The sequence below is a fragment of the Callospermophilus lateralis genome, chromosome 3 (genome assembly GCF_048772815.1).
Source record: "Callospermophilus lateralis isolate mCalLat2 chromosome 3, mCalLat2.hap1, whole genome shotgun sequence".
NCBI lineage: Eukaryota > Metazoa > Chordata > Mammalia > Rodentia > Sciuridae > Callospermophilus > Callospermophilus lateralis.
The window spans coordinates 120,713,868-120,730,637 of record NC_135307.1 but is presented as its reverse complement, the minus strand read 5'-3'; the positions used below and the strand labels follow the sequence as shown (position 1 = coordinate 120,730,637).

At 47.5% G+C, this 16,770-nt stretch overlaps 1 protein-coding gene across 4 annotated transcripts in view; it reads left to right on the top strand.

Annotated features, from left to right (window-relative positions):
* Nucleotides 1-14,549, top strand: part of Rasgrf1 (Ras protein specific guanine nucleotide releasing factor 1) — a 104,398-nt gene extending 89,849 nt beyond the window's left edge. For all 4 annotated transcript variants that reach the window (XM_076848724.2, XM_076848723.2, XM_076848722.2 and 1 more), the window contains 4 exons: nucleotides 4,161-4,240; nucleotides 10,248-10,365; nucleotides 11,704-11,772; nucleotides 14,457-14,549. In XM_076848724.2, the coding sequence (XP_076704839.1) occupies nucleotides 4,161-4,240; nucleotides 10,248-10,365; nucleotides 11,704-11,772; nucleotides 14,457-14,549 (360 nt within the window). The remainder of the gene's footprint in view (nucleotides 1-4,160; nucleotides 4,241-10,247; nucleotides 10,366-11,703; nucleotides 11,773-14,456) is intronic.
* The last annotated feature ends 2,221 nt before the right edge of the window (nucleotides 14,550-16,770 follow it).

The window sequence follows — 16,770 nt, the reverse complement described above, 5'->3', positions numbered from 1 at the left end:
TTTTACTCACAGGCAAAACAGTCACATCCCCTATGTCAACCAGGACCAGATATGAGGCCCACAAATGTGGGAGTGGGCCCTGTGAGATGTAATTCTCACGTGAGTAATTAATACCCCAAAGTGGGAAGTGGGAAGTAGTGATTATTAGCCTCAACACTCTTTTTCTTAGATTGGAACAAAAGTGGTATCTTCATGGATATCTCAGCCCAGATCTTCAGTGCAGCTGAGATGATAAATGATCCCGTGTCGAAACTCTGATTTTACCAGCCCTCTGGCCACCAAAATTACTTGGTCCCTGTTACTCATGGGTTAATTCATCATCTTTAATATGAGTTTGGTCTTTGTTCATTCAGAACATGATTCTGAAAAACTATAAGGTGAATTCCTTCTCAGGAATAAAAGGGTCATGACTGGGTAACTTTCCTTAAAGGAGGTCATACTGAGGCACTTGGGTCACTTACCTGGTATACATGGTGGATGTCCCAACCCCAGCTTGTGTGTCCACAGGAGGCTGGACAAGCAGCCTAACCACTATGGATAGGGGAAGCCTCTAAAGGCACTGATACCTTGGCAACAGTGTCTGTGGTCCTTCAAATGAGTGGGCATGCAGGACCCAGTGTCTCCAAGGGGCCTGTCTCATCTGCACACTCTGAATTTGCATACTGTGTCCCCTTCACTGTTCTTTTTATCACCTGCCCCTCACTACCCTCTTCATGCCAACAGCAGGTCATGATCCTACCTACCAATCCTGAAGCAGATCCAGAAATCCTTCCTACTTAGATAAGCTGCTAAATCAGGAAAGTCCTGGGACATCTCTGGTGCCCTGACCCAGCCTTTCAGTCACTGTAGGCCCTGATTGCAGCAGGGCTGCAGAGTGTGCAGGGACAAGCCCTTGCATTCCGTGGAGGTTGGACTGCTCGCCTCTTGGCCCACAAAGATGCCAAGATCAGGATAAGAACCATGAAAGGTGCCATTGTGGTTAGTGGGCTCAGGAAAGAACAGAGGCAGGGGACACAGGAGCTCAGGGCTGCAGGGACATCCAGCCACACATGGCACATGCTGTCATAAACTGGTGAAGTCAGGATTGAGCTCTGCAGAGCCACCAAGTCATCTGGGCTGATTTGGCCTACCAGGGTTCAGACAGCAGGGTCTGGGGGTCTCATCCAGATCAATATCTTTCTTTTCCTATCCTGTACTATCAGGATTACATCATCATTCCAGGGGTTCCCCAGACCAGGCTTCACTTTCCCTCCCCATGGGGATCTTCCTGGAACCTATACTCTACATCTCTTGGCCTCTCATTCTCCAGTATCACCCTCCTCATGGAGTTGGAAGGGATCCACCTTGGCCATCCTGAATCTACCATTCACTCCCAAGAGTGAAAATCAGGGGAAGTTAGTGTGATCAGTGTATGCAGCGTGGCCTGCATTCTAGGATGTCATTCAGGAACTGGTCCAAAAACCAAAGATGCCTCTGGCAGTATGTCCAGGCCTCCACCCTCTGCACAGCTTCTCCCAGCCCTCAGTTGTGCACGGTAGTTGTGTATCTGCACAATGCCTGGCTACAAGGGCTTCTGGGAGTCCCTGGCCACGGCCTGATCAGCACCATCCAGGGGCAATTCATTGTATGTCTACAGGTATCCGAGGGACACTTGTAACCCATCAAAGTGGCCACATTTCTTAGAGGCCTGAAACAGTCTAAGCAGCTCATTTTTATCAGTTTCTTAAATCTGCTGGCCCAAAGCAGAAAAGCATTTTGTGAAGTCCAGTGCAGTCCTGGACAAGAAATAAGCAATCAATTGTACTTTGGAACCTTTTATTTCTCCTCTCTTCTTTCAACCCCTCTCCCCTCCTCTTTGCCAACAATTATGCTTCTTCAGGAAAGGATCTGATGAGTGATAGGATGGCAGGAGAGGATGGCACTGATGAGTGACATGGTTTCGTTTGCTGTCCCAGGATGGTTGTATACATGGGGACAAAAGCCTCTTTTTGGCTAACAACACATTTTGGCCTCTTTGGGAGGAAACATTCTTGGCCTCTAGAGTCTTCTATTTGTTGAACAGGAAGGGGTGGGAATTTGGAGGCCATATAGCCATCTTTCTTCCTGACACTGCCTCCAAGACAGAATCTTTGCTTGATCCCTGGTTTCATTGGCATAATTCAAGCCCTGCCCCATTTCCGCCCACTGGCATCCATATTCCAGCAGAAATGCCCAGGATTGAGGGCCTGGTACCCCAGGGAACATCAAAGGATGGCAACCTTCAGCCCAACCAGAAGATACTTGAGCTGCTTGAGAGTGAAACACACTTTTTTTTTTCTTTTTTTTAGTTGTTGATGGACCTTTATTTTATTCGTGTATTTATATGTGGTACAAACCCAGTGCCTCACACATATGAGGCACACACTCTACGGAGCCACAACCCCAGCCCTGAAACATACTTTTTGAGTAGCACTTGGGAAAATTCTGTGGCCTCCCAGCCCATGTGGCTCCTTCCTGGATAGAAGGCGACAGCTTAAAAAGGAGCAGACACAACAGAGTTCACAGGTATTTGAAAGGGATCAAAATGTGCTCAGCTCAGAGACATAGTTGGCCCCAGATGTTTTCAGAAAAACCATATCTCAGAACAGCCACTGTACCTTTTCATGGCCTCAAAGCTCAGTGACACTTCACCCAGAAGTATGTGGCCACCAGGACCTTCTGATCTGGCTTCTCCATGTCTCCCAAAACTCTACAATATCTGAACTAGCACTGCTCTTAGGGAACACTTGGATCACCCCTCTCATTTCCTAGGTGAGAAACTGAGGCCCATCAAGATGCGTGGAGTGGTGATTTACTCATGGGCATGTCAAGGGTGGGTGACAGAGTCCAGGGAGGCCCCAGGTCTTCTGATGTTCGGTTCCCACATCTGACCTCAAGTCATCTCAGGTCATTCCTCTGAAGGTGGGTGGACAAGAAGAGGAAGGAGGGTGCAGCTCTGGGAAGGGATCAAGGCAGGAAGGAAGCAGAGGCCCTGGGCAGAGGCTGGCCTGCGTAGATAGGCTTTGCCAGGCATCTGAGAGCAGACTCTCTAGGAATGCAGAATCACCTGACTTGGTATGGGTGGTGCCATCCTGGTGCATGTCTCTGTCATCAGATCCAGAATACATTTGTGTTCTGATCAGAGTCAGTCCACACCAGGCACTAATATTTCTTCTCCTTGTTGATGAGGCACTAAACCAGAAGGGGTATTCTGCCCTTTTTTTTTTCCCTCAAAGGGTGTACATTGATTCCATCTTCCATCAGCATGGATACTTACTTTGTCATTCATGGGCTTTTTTCTCAGATTAAATCTTACCCAGCACATCTATGGCCGTGACCTCTTCCAGGCTGATGAGTGCGTCTGGTGGCCCATGGCCATTCTCCAGCATAGTTTCTCAGCCACATTCTGGATTTTTGAGAACCTAGAAAGGAAGTCACAAATCATCTCACTCTTTCATAAATGATGGAGCTGAGAACCCCAGAAGTGAAGGGACTTCCCTCAGACCACATCTGAAAAGGAATGCAAGCCAGACCTAACACAGCACTGGTCTCTCCAGGCAAACTCCAGCCACTGGAACTCGGCTCCAGCTGATGGGTAGGCTGGGCCTGAGATGATCATGTGGCAACCCTTCAACCTGGGGCTTCCTCTTCTCCACCCAGGCCTTGTCTTCTTTGATGATCAATTCATCTTCCATCTTTTGTCTTGAGTCTTAAATTTGGAAGTGTTTCTGGCACATCAGAGTGAAGGTGTGATAAGTTGGTCACATCCTTTGGATAGAGTTCATGTGAAGTATGATAATAGAAAATCAGCCATTTCCTGCTCAGAACATAGGCTTCTTGGAGTCACCCACCAAATCCTTCTCACTACCTGGTTTAGGATCCAGCAGTGTTTCTGAGGACATAGCACATTCAGGCTCCCATACCCACTTCTGTACTCTGAGAAATGTGAGGACCAACACACACAGTGAGGGCCCAGGCCTGACTCCTAAGAAGGTGGGGGCAAGATTGCCAGACACAGAAAGTTCCCAAATCCAAAGCAAATGTGGCTCTGGCACCCTGGAGGACAGCATGCTAGAGTGTGGGCCAGAGCCATGGGCCTTGATGTATGCTGTGTGTTAGTAAATGCTTCTAATTCCTTCTAGACAAAAGCTTTGATTGATAAGCTCCAAAAGCTTGTGTCATCAGAGGGCAGATTTAAGAATCTCAGAGAAGCTCTGAAAAAGTAAGTTATGTGTCATTTTGTCACTTTTCTGTTTAAAGTTGTAGAACTGCATTGCAGAGACATCCACATGCCACACCAGCCAGAGCAGGAGGTCTGTTTGTCTTTCCCTCTGTCTTCCCACAAGACCCCTAGGATTCCCAGACCCCAAAGAAGGGTCAGCTTTGTCCTCTACCAGAGAAAGTCCAGGGTTTGGTAGCATTTCCTGGGAGAAGCAGAGGAAGGACACTGGAATCTCCAGAAGCACGGTGGCGGTGCTGATGACAATAGGGGTGCCCGATTCCTTGATTCTCAATGCACTTTTTTTTTTCTTTTAAGAATTCGGACCTCAGAGTATGTCTTCAAGTCAGTGTGTTTAATGTGGTTGTCTTTTCTTTTTTCTTGAAAATGAGTCATCAAAACAAGAGTGCAGATTACGGACAGTGGCGTCTCAGAATCAAAGAAATACATTTTTACCAAAAATCACACCTGTTTGCAAAGAGCCTTCTCTACCCCTCAACACTGCCTGTGAGGCAGGTTTCTCCACCCCACACTCGTCACTCTGACCAGGATGGTTCGGTTGTAGGGGCTGTTTTATACACTATGGGATCCTTAGCAGCATTCCTGGCTTCTACCCATGAAATGCTAAGAGCCCCCTCCAGAAATGTCTCCAGACATTGCTGAAATTGCCCCTCCTGAGAACTACTACCCTAAGGCAGCTCCTCCCATCCTGTTTTTCCAGACAAAAGCTGAGGAGCTAGTGGCTTATGCCAAGGACACATGGCCGTAGCACTAGAGCCCAGGCAGGCCTCCAAGGCCAGTGCTCTGAGGTTTCCCTTGAACTGTGTCCCATGAGGTCTGGGCAGCCTCTTCCAGGGAAACAGTGGCTCCGCCCACTGAGCACTGTGGCCACACACTCATGAAACGTGGGCTTTGCATGTGCCGCTGCCACTGGATGCTTCCTTCAGACTTCCGCAGGGCTCTGCCCTCTTTTCATTGTGGACTGTTCTTTTCCCTCCTTGCCTGGCTGGCTACTCACTGGAACTTTGAGAGGCCCTGGGAGACCTGGAGTGCTGGTTCCCTATAGAGTCAGGAATCCTCTCCTCCCTTCTGTGAGGGATCTCATGACCCCTGCCGATAGAGGTCCCACTGGAGGTCCCCACCCCTGGCACCTGGGACTGGGACAGCCAAAGCTTCCAGCCCTTGACAGTGGCTTTGATGCCTGCCCACTCCTACTCTGCTGACCTCATCTGCCTCCCGATCTTGTTTCCTTCCCGCCTACTTGATCCGTCCTTCGCCAGCTTCGTGTGTCATTGCCTTGACCATCTCCACTTTGTTTGTGTCCTCAGACAGATGTTCCACCCATCTGTGCTGTCCGGCCATCTCTCCTCCGCCCGGGCTCCCTGGAGCCCCTGTGGACTGTGCTTGTGGGGAAAAGCCCCACCGTGCATTGGGCAACTTGTCCGTCTGCCCCCGGGCGCCGCTCCATCCGCCTCCTTCACATGGCTTCTTCGTCTGCCGCAGCCACCGCCACCTCCACTGCCTCCGTGGCCCCCCATTCTGTCTGAGTCCCCATCCTGACTGTCTTCCCTCTTTCAGGTTACCTGTGGGCCTGTGTAAGTGCCTCCCCAAGGCCTCTCGGCTATAGCACAGGGCAGAGGTGGCCTTTGGGCATCCTGGAAGCTAAGACCTTTATGCAAACATGGTTCTAGCCTTGTAGGGCCAGCGGTGCACAGGAAGGAGGCAAAGAGAGCCTGGGCCAAGCCCGCCCTACTCCTTTTCTTCTAAGGCTCTAAGGTTTCATGTAGAGCAACATTGGGTGAACCCTGTCTCAGCAGGCTGGGGACAATGGGCAGAAGAAACAAGTTAGCAGTCTGCAGGCATAGTCGGTGACCCACCCAGACAGGACCCTGGGATGGGTCTCACTGGGTGGCTTCTCAGCCCCATTCCTATGTCCTGTCATTAAAATCTCCACTCTTGTGCCAGCACCAGGCTGGAGAATGGACTTACTGCCTTTACCAGCCAAGGCTTTACTCCCAAATCTTGCACCCCAGCCTCCCAGCCAAGTTCCTAAATATCCCCTGGTCCACCTACAACCCTCACCATGGGTACCCCTTCAGCTTCCTGCCTAGCCACCCCAAGAATGACATTAGCACCCCCTTCTTATTCCTTGAACCTACACCCTTGCAAAGCCCACAAACTGTCCCCATATGTCAATTTCTCAGTGATCAGAACAGCTCCGTGCACTAAATTTTATCAGTAAAATTTGGTCATTTCTGGTTTTGACTTCTCCATTTGCATATCTGTACCATTTGTCTTAAATTAGAACAGGAAGTCCTTGATTTAGAAGAATACAGAGGACAGCCTTTTACTGTATGGTCTTCCCCTAAATTAAGAAAGGAAACTACCCTGGAGGAACGTGACAGCCAGCTGACCATCAGGCCATCCCCCTATACTCTTTAAATGGGGTAACAATCTGTTTATCTTTGTGAATACCATGAATCCAGGGGCTGATGTTCCAGAGCTCCAGAGTTTTGAGGCTTCGGCAAAGTCAAGTACCTATTTCTATCTTGATACCTAGGGGGCAAAAAGCAAGATGGGGCTTCCACCCCACCACACTGAAATATTTCTTGCAAAGTCCAAAGTCCTAATTGCCCTATAGTTCATGCCAGACCTTTGGACCCTGAACCTTAGGGATTTAGCCCACAGAGCCCAGCCCCAAGTGCCCCTCAAGCCCTCCCTAAATGCCCCTCACCAGGCCTTGAGATGGGAGAAGGAAAGGAGGTGCCCAACCACACCAGCAGAGACTGACCCGACCCAGAGAAGGGAGAAGGTGCAGGGGTCGGGGAAGGACAGGGATGCCATATCATGGGCCTACTTCCTGAGGCTTGGCATTGAGCAGGTGGGACAGACTCACCTCACTTTTGGTGCCTGGCACAGCTTGACTCTATTATATTATTTCACCTGACATCATCAAGAACTTCTTGATAGAAAGAAACATCAATCAAGCCTGGGGACTCAGACTGACCACAGGCAAGGCTCAGATGCCAGGTGTCATTAGGCATTAGGGTGCCACCATAAGGCACTGCCCAGGAAGCCAGCTGCAGCTCTTAGGATGGGGGTGGGATGCTTCCTGCTCTGCCCCCTAAAACATTTGCTATAGGCACACAAGAGCTCTGCCAACAGAGGAAGCACCCCACAGTCAGCTTTGCTGGGTAAACCCTGGCCAGGGGCAAGGCTGGATCCCACCTGAGATAACCAAGATGCCCCCATGAAGGTTTAGAACAGGCCAGTCTTCGGATATCTTGCCACTATGGAGCCTCCAAAATGCTTCCCTTGTCATTCAGAGGCTCAGAGTGGTTCAGTCCCCAGGCAGGGTACCTTTGGAGCCCTCCGCCAGCCTTCTATCTCACTCTGCCAACCCCAGACAGTTACCTGCAGGGCTCTGGGAGAGTGTGTGGGGCCGGGCGTGGGGAGATATTGTTTTCTAGCCCCCTCATCCAAGGCCCCTCTCTATGAGACAGTAAATAGGGACAGAGTTTGATAGGGCTGCCGGCACCCTTGCAAATGATTAAACTGCAAATAAGTTTCCTTCTCACCATGGGATCGTGAACCCCCGTAAACACCTCAGGGAAATCTACCCCTGATCTCTTTCTCTGGTCTCAGTATTCAGAGAACCTAAAAGGCTTTTTTAACCCTCTGACCCTTTGGATTGTTCACAGTCAGTTGTCAATCCCCTAGCTGCCCCCTTCTCCCTTCTTCCTTCAAGCACCCCTGGGTACCTGGCTGCCATCCCATGCGGAGGTGACCAGTGGAGGGGGAGAGCATCCTGTGGAACCTGCACACAGCCGAATGCTTCAGACTTCCAACCCCAAGGCATGTCCCAGGTCTTTGGGTTATTTCTCCACCAGCTCCATGAGCCCAGGCCTCAGACTTGAGCATGACAGAGATAAATAAAGACTAAGCACCTGATAGTCACCCACTAGAAAGGCCAGATGAACCCAGGAAGGTCCTCCAGGGTCCAGGATGAGCCTTACATTTATCTTATCATAGCTCACTGTTAAATATATAGAGAGAAATAAATGGTATAGATATAGATATATAGATATATTATGAGCTGGGACTGTGGCTCAGTGTTAAAGCACTTATCTAGCAAGCATGAGGCCCTGTGTTCCAGCCCTAGCACCACCCACCCCAAAAAAAGTGTGTGTGTGCCTGTGTGTGTATGTAATTTGAAATTACAATCCTGGGTACAAATGCATATTTGTACCAAATATAAGAACAAATATTCAACAACATATCTACCTTTATTCCATGCAGTCAACTCAGGTATTATCTGTTCCACATTTTTTCAATCCAGTCTACACCCTCCTAAGTTGATTTTGACTCCCATGACAGGACCAAGACTCAGAAAGCCCTCTCTCCTCTGCTCTCTTATACCACGTTTCTGCCTCTGTCACGGCTTTGCCATGCCCATGTGCCAACTGTCCTCACATTTACTTAGTAATCTCCTTGAACTCACTTATTCCCAAAAATAAACTTAAGATAATTATATGCAGTAACACTCAATGGGAAAATCATCATATTTACTGGGAACACAAGGTTACCAGGTAAAAAATTAAATTCTGTCTGGATTTTGATGCTTGCCAATACTCTGATACTGATACTTGTTACTATTTGTTTAAAAAGGAGGAAACGCAGGGAGAGAAGAATGATGAGTGTTGAAAGTGTCAAAGATATGCTACCCAAATGAGGCTGTTTTGGAGCACCAAGGGAAAATTTGAAAATCTTAAGTTTCTTACCATGTGAATCAATGTTATTTAATATGTATATCACTTAAAATCAACTCCCAGAGCCAAGTGCAGTAGTGCACACCGGCAACTTGGGAGGCTGAGGCAGGAAGATCACAAGCTCCAAGCCAGCCTCCCCAGCTTAGCTAGGCACTAAGCAAGTTAGCAAGACCCTGGCTCAAAATTTAAAATTTACAAAAAAAGACTAGGAATGTAATTCAGTAGTAAAGCACCCCTGGTTTAATCCCTAGTGCCAAAAATAATGATAATCGACTCCCAGGCCACCTAAAATTGTCTTAGCTGGCATCAGTGCCAGTGTACATGGGGAACCTGAGGACCTGAGAGGAGAAGGACAGGCCCAGGTCACACAGCATGCAGGTGAGGGACAGGGCTCTTTCTGTTCTGGCTCTGCCATCCTACCTGCCTTATTCCCTCCAGCATGGCAGGATTATAAATGGCCATGAGGAGACCAGGAAGCTGGGCTGGAAATGAGGTCACCTGCAACACTCACAGCAATTCCACCGACCTCTGTGTGCTGAGCTGAGAGCACCGTGTGAGGAGTCCCCTGAAGGGCTAAAGGGAGTCCTACCAGAGCATAGTGGCTGCTGGACTCCATCACAGGCCCCATCAGTCCAAGGTGTGGCCGGCCCATCACACCTAGGCCCCATCTCCTGAAAATGCAGATCCCTAAGAATCCCCAGTCATGGAAACATCACCTAAACCCTGCCCAGAAGCCACTTCCAGGAAAGTGAACTCAGAAGGCCAAGGTCTCTTGCTATGGTAACCCAAGCCCAGTGGAGGCAGAGGATGAATGTCAGGGAACAAAGAGGGAGAGGGTGCTGGACAGGGTGGCTGGCAGGACAGGGAGGCTGGCAGGAGAGCCCTCGGGGTAGGATCTGGATGGAGAGTAGTGAAAAGACAGCAAAGGTGGACCAGGAGGGAGCTGGGGCAAGGACTCTGACTGGGACGTAGGGCAGAGGTAGAGGGGGCCTTCTGACTCACTGAGACAGTTGGGACAGATCAGCCTGTGCAAGAGGCTCAAGCAGCACCCCATCACCCACTCCCCAGAGGAGGGACCCCAGGCCCACTGGACAGTACTATTATGTACTATTATTATTGTTAAAGAGAAATTCTTTGCCTCTAGCCAAGCAAAACATGCATGGGGGCAGGGAGTGTTCTGTTCTTAGCAGAATTTTCTTTTTTTAAGTGAAAAACTTTTGTTAATGTCATTTGCTTCCAAGTTGTGACCCACCCTGTGTCCCTTATCTGGGGATGTACCTCACTGACCTGGCCTTCATCGAGGAAGGGACGCCCAATTACACGGAGGACGGCCTGGTCAACTTCTCCAAGATGAGAATGGTGTGTTTCCCCGTGTGGCTGTGGGGGAGGATGGTTGGGGGAGGGGAACCAAAACCCAGATTCAACCTGGGGCCACCCAGTCTGCACTCCCAGCTCAGCCTGCTCCACATGCTTCCCCACCAGAAGCCAGAGTGGGCTGCTCCAATAAGAAGCATCACTGTCATTGGTGCATGGTAGCATTTGGTAGGTGCTAAGCAACAAGCTGAGGGGCAGGTGCTCTTATTACCTCCACTGTACAGACTAAGGCTTGGTGAGGTCAGGTGATCAGCTCAAGGTTGCATCACAAGGGCAGAGCCAGGTCTGCAGCCCAGGTCGGTCTGACTCCAAATCCTGCACCTTCATTCACATCACATCCATTATTTTTCATAGAAACACTTGCCTTATGTGGCTAAAGTCAAGTCACTTATGCAGCACCTCCTAAATTTTCTCAAAAAAAAAAAAAAATCCAGGATGTGGGAGGGGGTCCAAGAAAACTTCTCCTAGCTGGAATGGGACTTCCGTCTTTTCCCATCCTCATTTCAAAAGAGGGCCTCTGCTGTAAAATAGGACCCCAAGTTTAATCAAAAGTGTTTCTCTATCAAACCTAAGTTAAAAGCCCCATCCTGGTGATGGCCACTTTCACATCATGTCTTACGCATGTTAGACACCTAGATCCTTTTTGCTGTTGTTGAAAGGTTTTGTATAGCAATGATGAATGTTTTTGCCACTGATTAAGGGAGGGTTTTTTTTTTTCCCTCCTTTCAATCATTAACATAATCAGTGCTTAGAAACTTGACAAATATCACCCTTAGAAACAGGTTAAAAAAAACTACAAGCCAGTTGTAGTGGCGCATGCCTATAATCCCAGCGGCTCAGAAGGCTAAGACAGGAGGATCATGAGTCCAAAGCCCATCTCAGTCACTTAGAGATCGGCCACTTAGCGAGGCCCTGAGCAACTCAGCATGACTTTGTCTCTAAACAAAATATTTAAAAAGGGCTGGGGATGTGACTCAGTGGTTAAGTTCAAATCCTGGTAACAAAATAGTAGAAAACTACAAGTGGACTGAGGTGCAGCTCTATGGTAGAGCTTGCCTGACAGGTATGAAGCCCTGGGTTCCATCACAGCACCACCAAAAAGAGAGAAATGGAGAGAGGAAGAGAGAAAAATGGGAAGGAAGGAAAGGAGGGAGAGACAGAGGGAAAGCCATAGGGTACCTCAGTGGGACCCTCCTGGAGGCAACGGGAATGGAGCTAAGGGAGTCTGACTTCAGACTTAGCACTGATGCTCTTCAGCCCTGCAAAGGGTGGGGAGAAGGACAAGAAAGCAGAGTGTCTTCTAAAACTCCTTCCTTCCCACAGATATCCCACATCATCCGAGAGATTCGCCAGTTTCAACAAACTGCCTACAAAATAGAGCACCAAGCAAAGGTAAGCAGCCAGCTTTACCGACTCCCGGCTCCTTCACAGTGGCACAGCCTTCTGCCCTTTTCCCTGCGCACCTGCGGGCTTTCCCTTGCTAAATCCTCATGGGCCCAGCTCAAATGCCATCCCTGTAAAGAAGGCGTCCCTGCTCCCTGTCCCCCTGGTCAGAGCTGCCCCTTGTTCAAATCAGACCCGTCTTATCTTGTGATTCTTTTCTGATCTAACCTCCCAAAGGATGGTTCACAGACGTGTCTGATCTCCCTTGGGCAAGAAATAAACATCTCTTTTTGAAAAATGCTAAATGGGAAGGATGGTCCACATCTATACTTGGAAGATTATAGATAAGTGAATTAGAAGGCTAAAACAGCAGGATCACAAATTTGAGGCCAGCCTGGGCAACTTAGTGAGGCCCTATCTTGAAAATAAAAATAAAAAGGACTGGGGATGTAGCTTGGTGGTAAAGTACCCCTGGGTTCAATCCCCAGCGCCAAATATATATATATTGTCACATCATTTCTTCTGTAATAAAAAATAATACTAAAATAAACTATCCATGTGATTCAGCAGCATTTGGGGGACTATGTTTGTGTTCCTCCATCGTTGCCATGTAGACCACACAGGGGCTGCTCCCTCTAGAAAGCACTGTGGTCACATGATACCCTGAAAGTCTCAGAATTTGCCAGCAAAATTTCAGGGTTCAGGCTGGGCATGGTGGCTCACACCTGTAATCCCAGTGGCTCGGAAGGCTGAGACAGGAAAATCGAGAGTTCAAAGCCAGCCTCAGCAATGGTGAGGCACTGAGCAACTCAGTGAGACCCTGTCTCTAAATAAAATACAAAATAGGGCTGGGGATGTGGCTCAGTGGTTGAGTGTCCCTGAGTTCAATCCCCGGTACCCCCCACACACACAAAAAAAAAAAAATCAGCATTTTCTTCTGTCTCCAGACACTTCTTTAAGCTTTTCCTGAAGTTCTAATGTACAATACAAGTAAATATTATGGCTCTTCAAACTTCTTTCATTAATAGCCTTGCCACGGTGGTATCTGCAGCCAGTGTCCCACTAAAGAAAAACATCTGAGGGAAATGTATCTTGACTATGCTCATTATGGAAAGAAACTAACTCATCAGTCTGCTCAACCCCAGAGGGTTTGGGAACATAGAGAATTGTATATTAAAGAAAGGGATGTTCCCATGGAGCACAAGCTAAGACTCAAAGACTAGCCTCTTTCACATGGTGGTAAATCACCATATCTTTATCCACGGGTATGGGTTAAACCAGACTGTGACATCTTAAGTCATCTTCCTAGAGGTGGTGGGAGTAAGCTCCTAAGCAAACTTTAGAGTCATCTCATCTGTGACTATTAATCAGCATCCTAGATGGTTGGTTCCAGCCCTCACAGTGGCAGAGTCAGTTAGCCAAGACAAGTCACAAGGCTCGACTTTCCCAACTATCAGAAGATTCTCAAATGTGTAATAAGAAGTACTTTTCCCCCCCATTTCTGCTCTAGGTTTCTGGGTGGGGGTAGAGGGATGCACATTTGCTCCAAACAGCTGACAGATGAATCTTGGAAAGATCCCTGTTGGAGCTGGGAGCTGCCCACAAGATTTAAGTTTTGCTCTCTTACTTTACAAGAGGAAGAGGGGGTGGGGAGGGAGAAGGAAGAGAAGAACCTAATTCACAGGGGTGAATCTTCCTGACTTTACACTCCAACATTTTGCCCCAGAGTGAGTCACATTTAGGCCAAAACAATGGAAGCTCTTTCCTCAGGCAGCTCGGTCTCCATTTGCCCCTCTTGGATGACTGTCTCACAATACTACATCATCCTAATGTTTGCATACATTCTATCCAAACATTTTATTAGGAAACTTTTCAACAGAAACATTAAGAAAATTGTGAATGCCCATCCACCTGCCACTAAGATTCAACAATTGCATCTCAAAAATTGTGTCCTGATAATTTAATACTATCCTTATAAGAGAAAACATCATATACACATATATTTACACTTGTAACTTAAAAGAGTTGTCACTTAGTGCCGGTGAATTGTGCACTTAATAATGGTTTAAATAGTGCATTTTATCTTATACATACTATACCACAACAAAAGGGGTGGGGGGGATGCTAAGGAAAATCAAGGCATTAATACATTAATATGTATTTTCAATGACTTTTAATAACCTGATTGATACCTGAGGAATAGGAGTCTCACTGACTTTTTTTTTTTTTTTTGGTACTGGGGATTGAACCCAAAGGCACTTCCCACCAAGCTACATCCCCAGCCCTTGTTTTTTATTTTGAGTCAGAGTCTCACTGAGTTGCTTAGAGCCTCTCTTAGTTGCTGAGGCTGGCCTCAAACTTGTGATCCTCCTGTCTCCAGCTCACCAGCATTCTTTAAGTTCTAACAATGTTCCAAAGGATTTTTTGGGGCTCTTGTTGGTTTTTTTGGTTTATAGTACTGGGTAATTGAACACGGTGCTTGCACCCAGGGCTTCAATCACAGAAAAAGACAATGTTAAACATGAGACTAAGACAGATTATATTAAGACAAACATTACCGAACACATTTCTTGCCTTATATGTGCCTAACCCCTGCAAGAGTCTTTGGGCCCCATGAGACACCTGGTGTCCAGTCATAGTCCCATAGATTCCCATAGAGGCCTATAATCCTGCCCTCCCTCTTCTGCCCTCAGGTAACCCAATACTTACTGGATCAATCGTTTGTAATGGACGAAGAAAGTCTCTATGAGTCTTCTCTCCGAATAGAACCAAAACTCCCCACCTGAAGCTGACCCACCGGGACCTAGCCGCTCCCCTGGACACGTGCTATATGATAGTGTACATATTCGTTTGGTTTCTCTGGATTTTCCTCTTCCGTATGTGCTTCTCCAAGAATACAAATCCGTTCTCGTTCTTAGATTCCTGTAGAACCGGAATATGAATTTCTGCACTGTTTAAGACTCGGCCGCCCCCCACCCCCCTCTGCAGTGCCTGTTACCTCCAAACAGCTGTCCCTCCTCCCAGACCCTCGCTCTTCTCTTCTCAGGGGGAGACAGAACCCGGGAACACGAGTCTTACACTCCGATCCTGCTTCGTCCTTCCCGGCCCAGGCCCCTGGGTGGGTTTGGCGCCCCAGGCACCCTCCCAGCATGTTCCATGTAGTCGTTATAACTGGGTGGGGGGTGGGGGGAGGAGGGGGGGAGCCATACCCTCAAGTCCAGTCATTGACTACTCTTCCCGCTGACGGCGATGCCAACTTCCAAAGCTGCTTTTTCAGCCCAAATTGCAGGTCTCAAAAGTCCCCCCAGTAACCTGGCTGGAAGGGAGTCCTCTCTGCTGAGAACCATGCCTCTCGCACCAACGCTGCCACGTCAGGCACCACATCGTTCCTCGCTCTAGGATTAACACTAGATAGCATGAAAAGCAGTCTCAGTCAAAGTGGACAAGGCCCTAGAACTTCCCAAGGAAAACGGAAGTCACCACACCAGGTCGCGGCGACCTTTGCCGACGGCTGCCCAGCACTCACTGGAAGTCAGGAACACAAAAATGTCACTTTTCCTCTTTGAGCCGCCTTGACGGTCACTACAAGCTTACCTTGAGATGCTCTAAGTCTGTATACCTTGTGATAATTAGTACCACACTGTAGAATTAGGAAATCAATAACAAAGTGTTTTTATTGCATATACTGTAGTCCTGTCTAAATGCCTTCTAGCAGGAATATAGTAACGTAGTGCTTATTCTGTGAATATTACCATGTATTTTTTACATTGTACAGTATAGAGAACACAGGTTCACTCAGAAGTGGCAGGCATGCTCCACTACAACAGACAGACAACTTTTGCTGTAAGCAATACCTAGTGGTATGAGAATTCTATTTCAAGTCCTAAAATATTTCAACTTACAGCTTGTTTGGAAAAAGAAATTTCCATTTTTGTAAAAATATATGTTTCCTGATTACCTCTTGCTAATAAATCTATTCTATCTCAGGGTGAACATGAGTTTTGATGGGTTTTATTCAATTACTCGAGAAATATTTGATGAGCACTTGTTCCTTACCTTGCTCTGGGCTGGGACCAGAGATCCAGAGTGATAGGACACTGTCCCTGCTTTGGGGGAGTCCAATAGTCTGATGAGCAAGACTGTTTTGGTTACCGATTCCGCCAGAAGCCAACCACTCCAAAATTTAATGCCTTAAAACCTTTTGGATGGAGATCTCTGTGCCCTTTACCCATGCTGGGCACAGACCCTGGGGCAATGAAGGCACCAGGAAGTTTCTTCATCTGATTTATCAAAGAATGAAATCACAGAAATTTAGTTTAAAAATCTTTTTTTTTTTTAGTATTTTTTTTTTAGTTGTAGATGGACACAATATCTTTATTTATTTATTTATTTATGTGGTGCTGAGGATCAAACCCAGTGCCTCATACACGCAAGGCAAGCACTCTACCACTGAGCCACAACCCCAGCCCCAGTTTAAAGATCTTAATTGACTTTATTTTCTAGAATCCAATAACACTTCATTCCATAAAACAGAACGAGTGTTCCAATGGGATCATTAGAGGACGTTGGTTTGATAGACAGAAAAGGGCTGATAAAACCAGAAACAAAGAACAAAATTATTTGTCTTTTCAAAATTTCTTTACTTGTAAGGTAGAGGACAGGAAGACAGAACAGTAGCAAAACAGCTGGTTGGTTAACATCAGGTTATCTTTTATTTTTTGTCCATACCAAGGATTGAACACAGGGTCTCCCACATGCCAGGCAAGAGCTTTATCACTGAGCCACACCTCAATCCTTTTTGCGATATCCCCAGCCCGTTTTTATTCTTTATTTTGAAATAGGGTTTCACTACATTGCCCAGGTTGGCCTTGAACTTGCGATGCTCCTGCCTCAACCTCAAGAGTAGCTGGGATTACAGGCCAGGGCCACCAGCCACATCAGGCTTAGGTTACCTCTTTCTATGTGAGGACAAAGTTGGAGAAAACCTCATTAACATGCCAGTTGAAA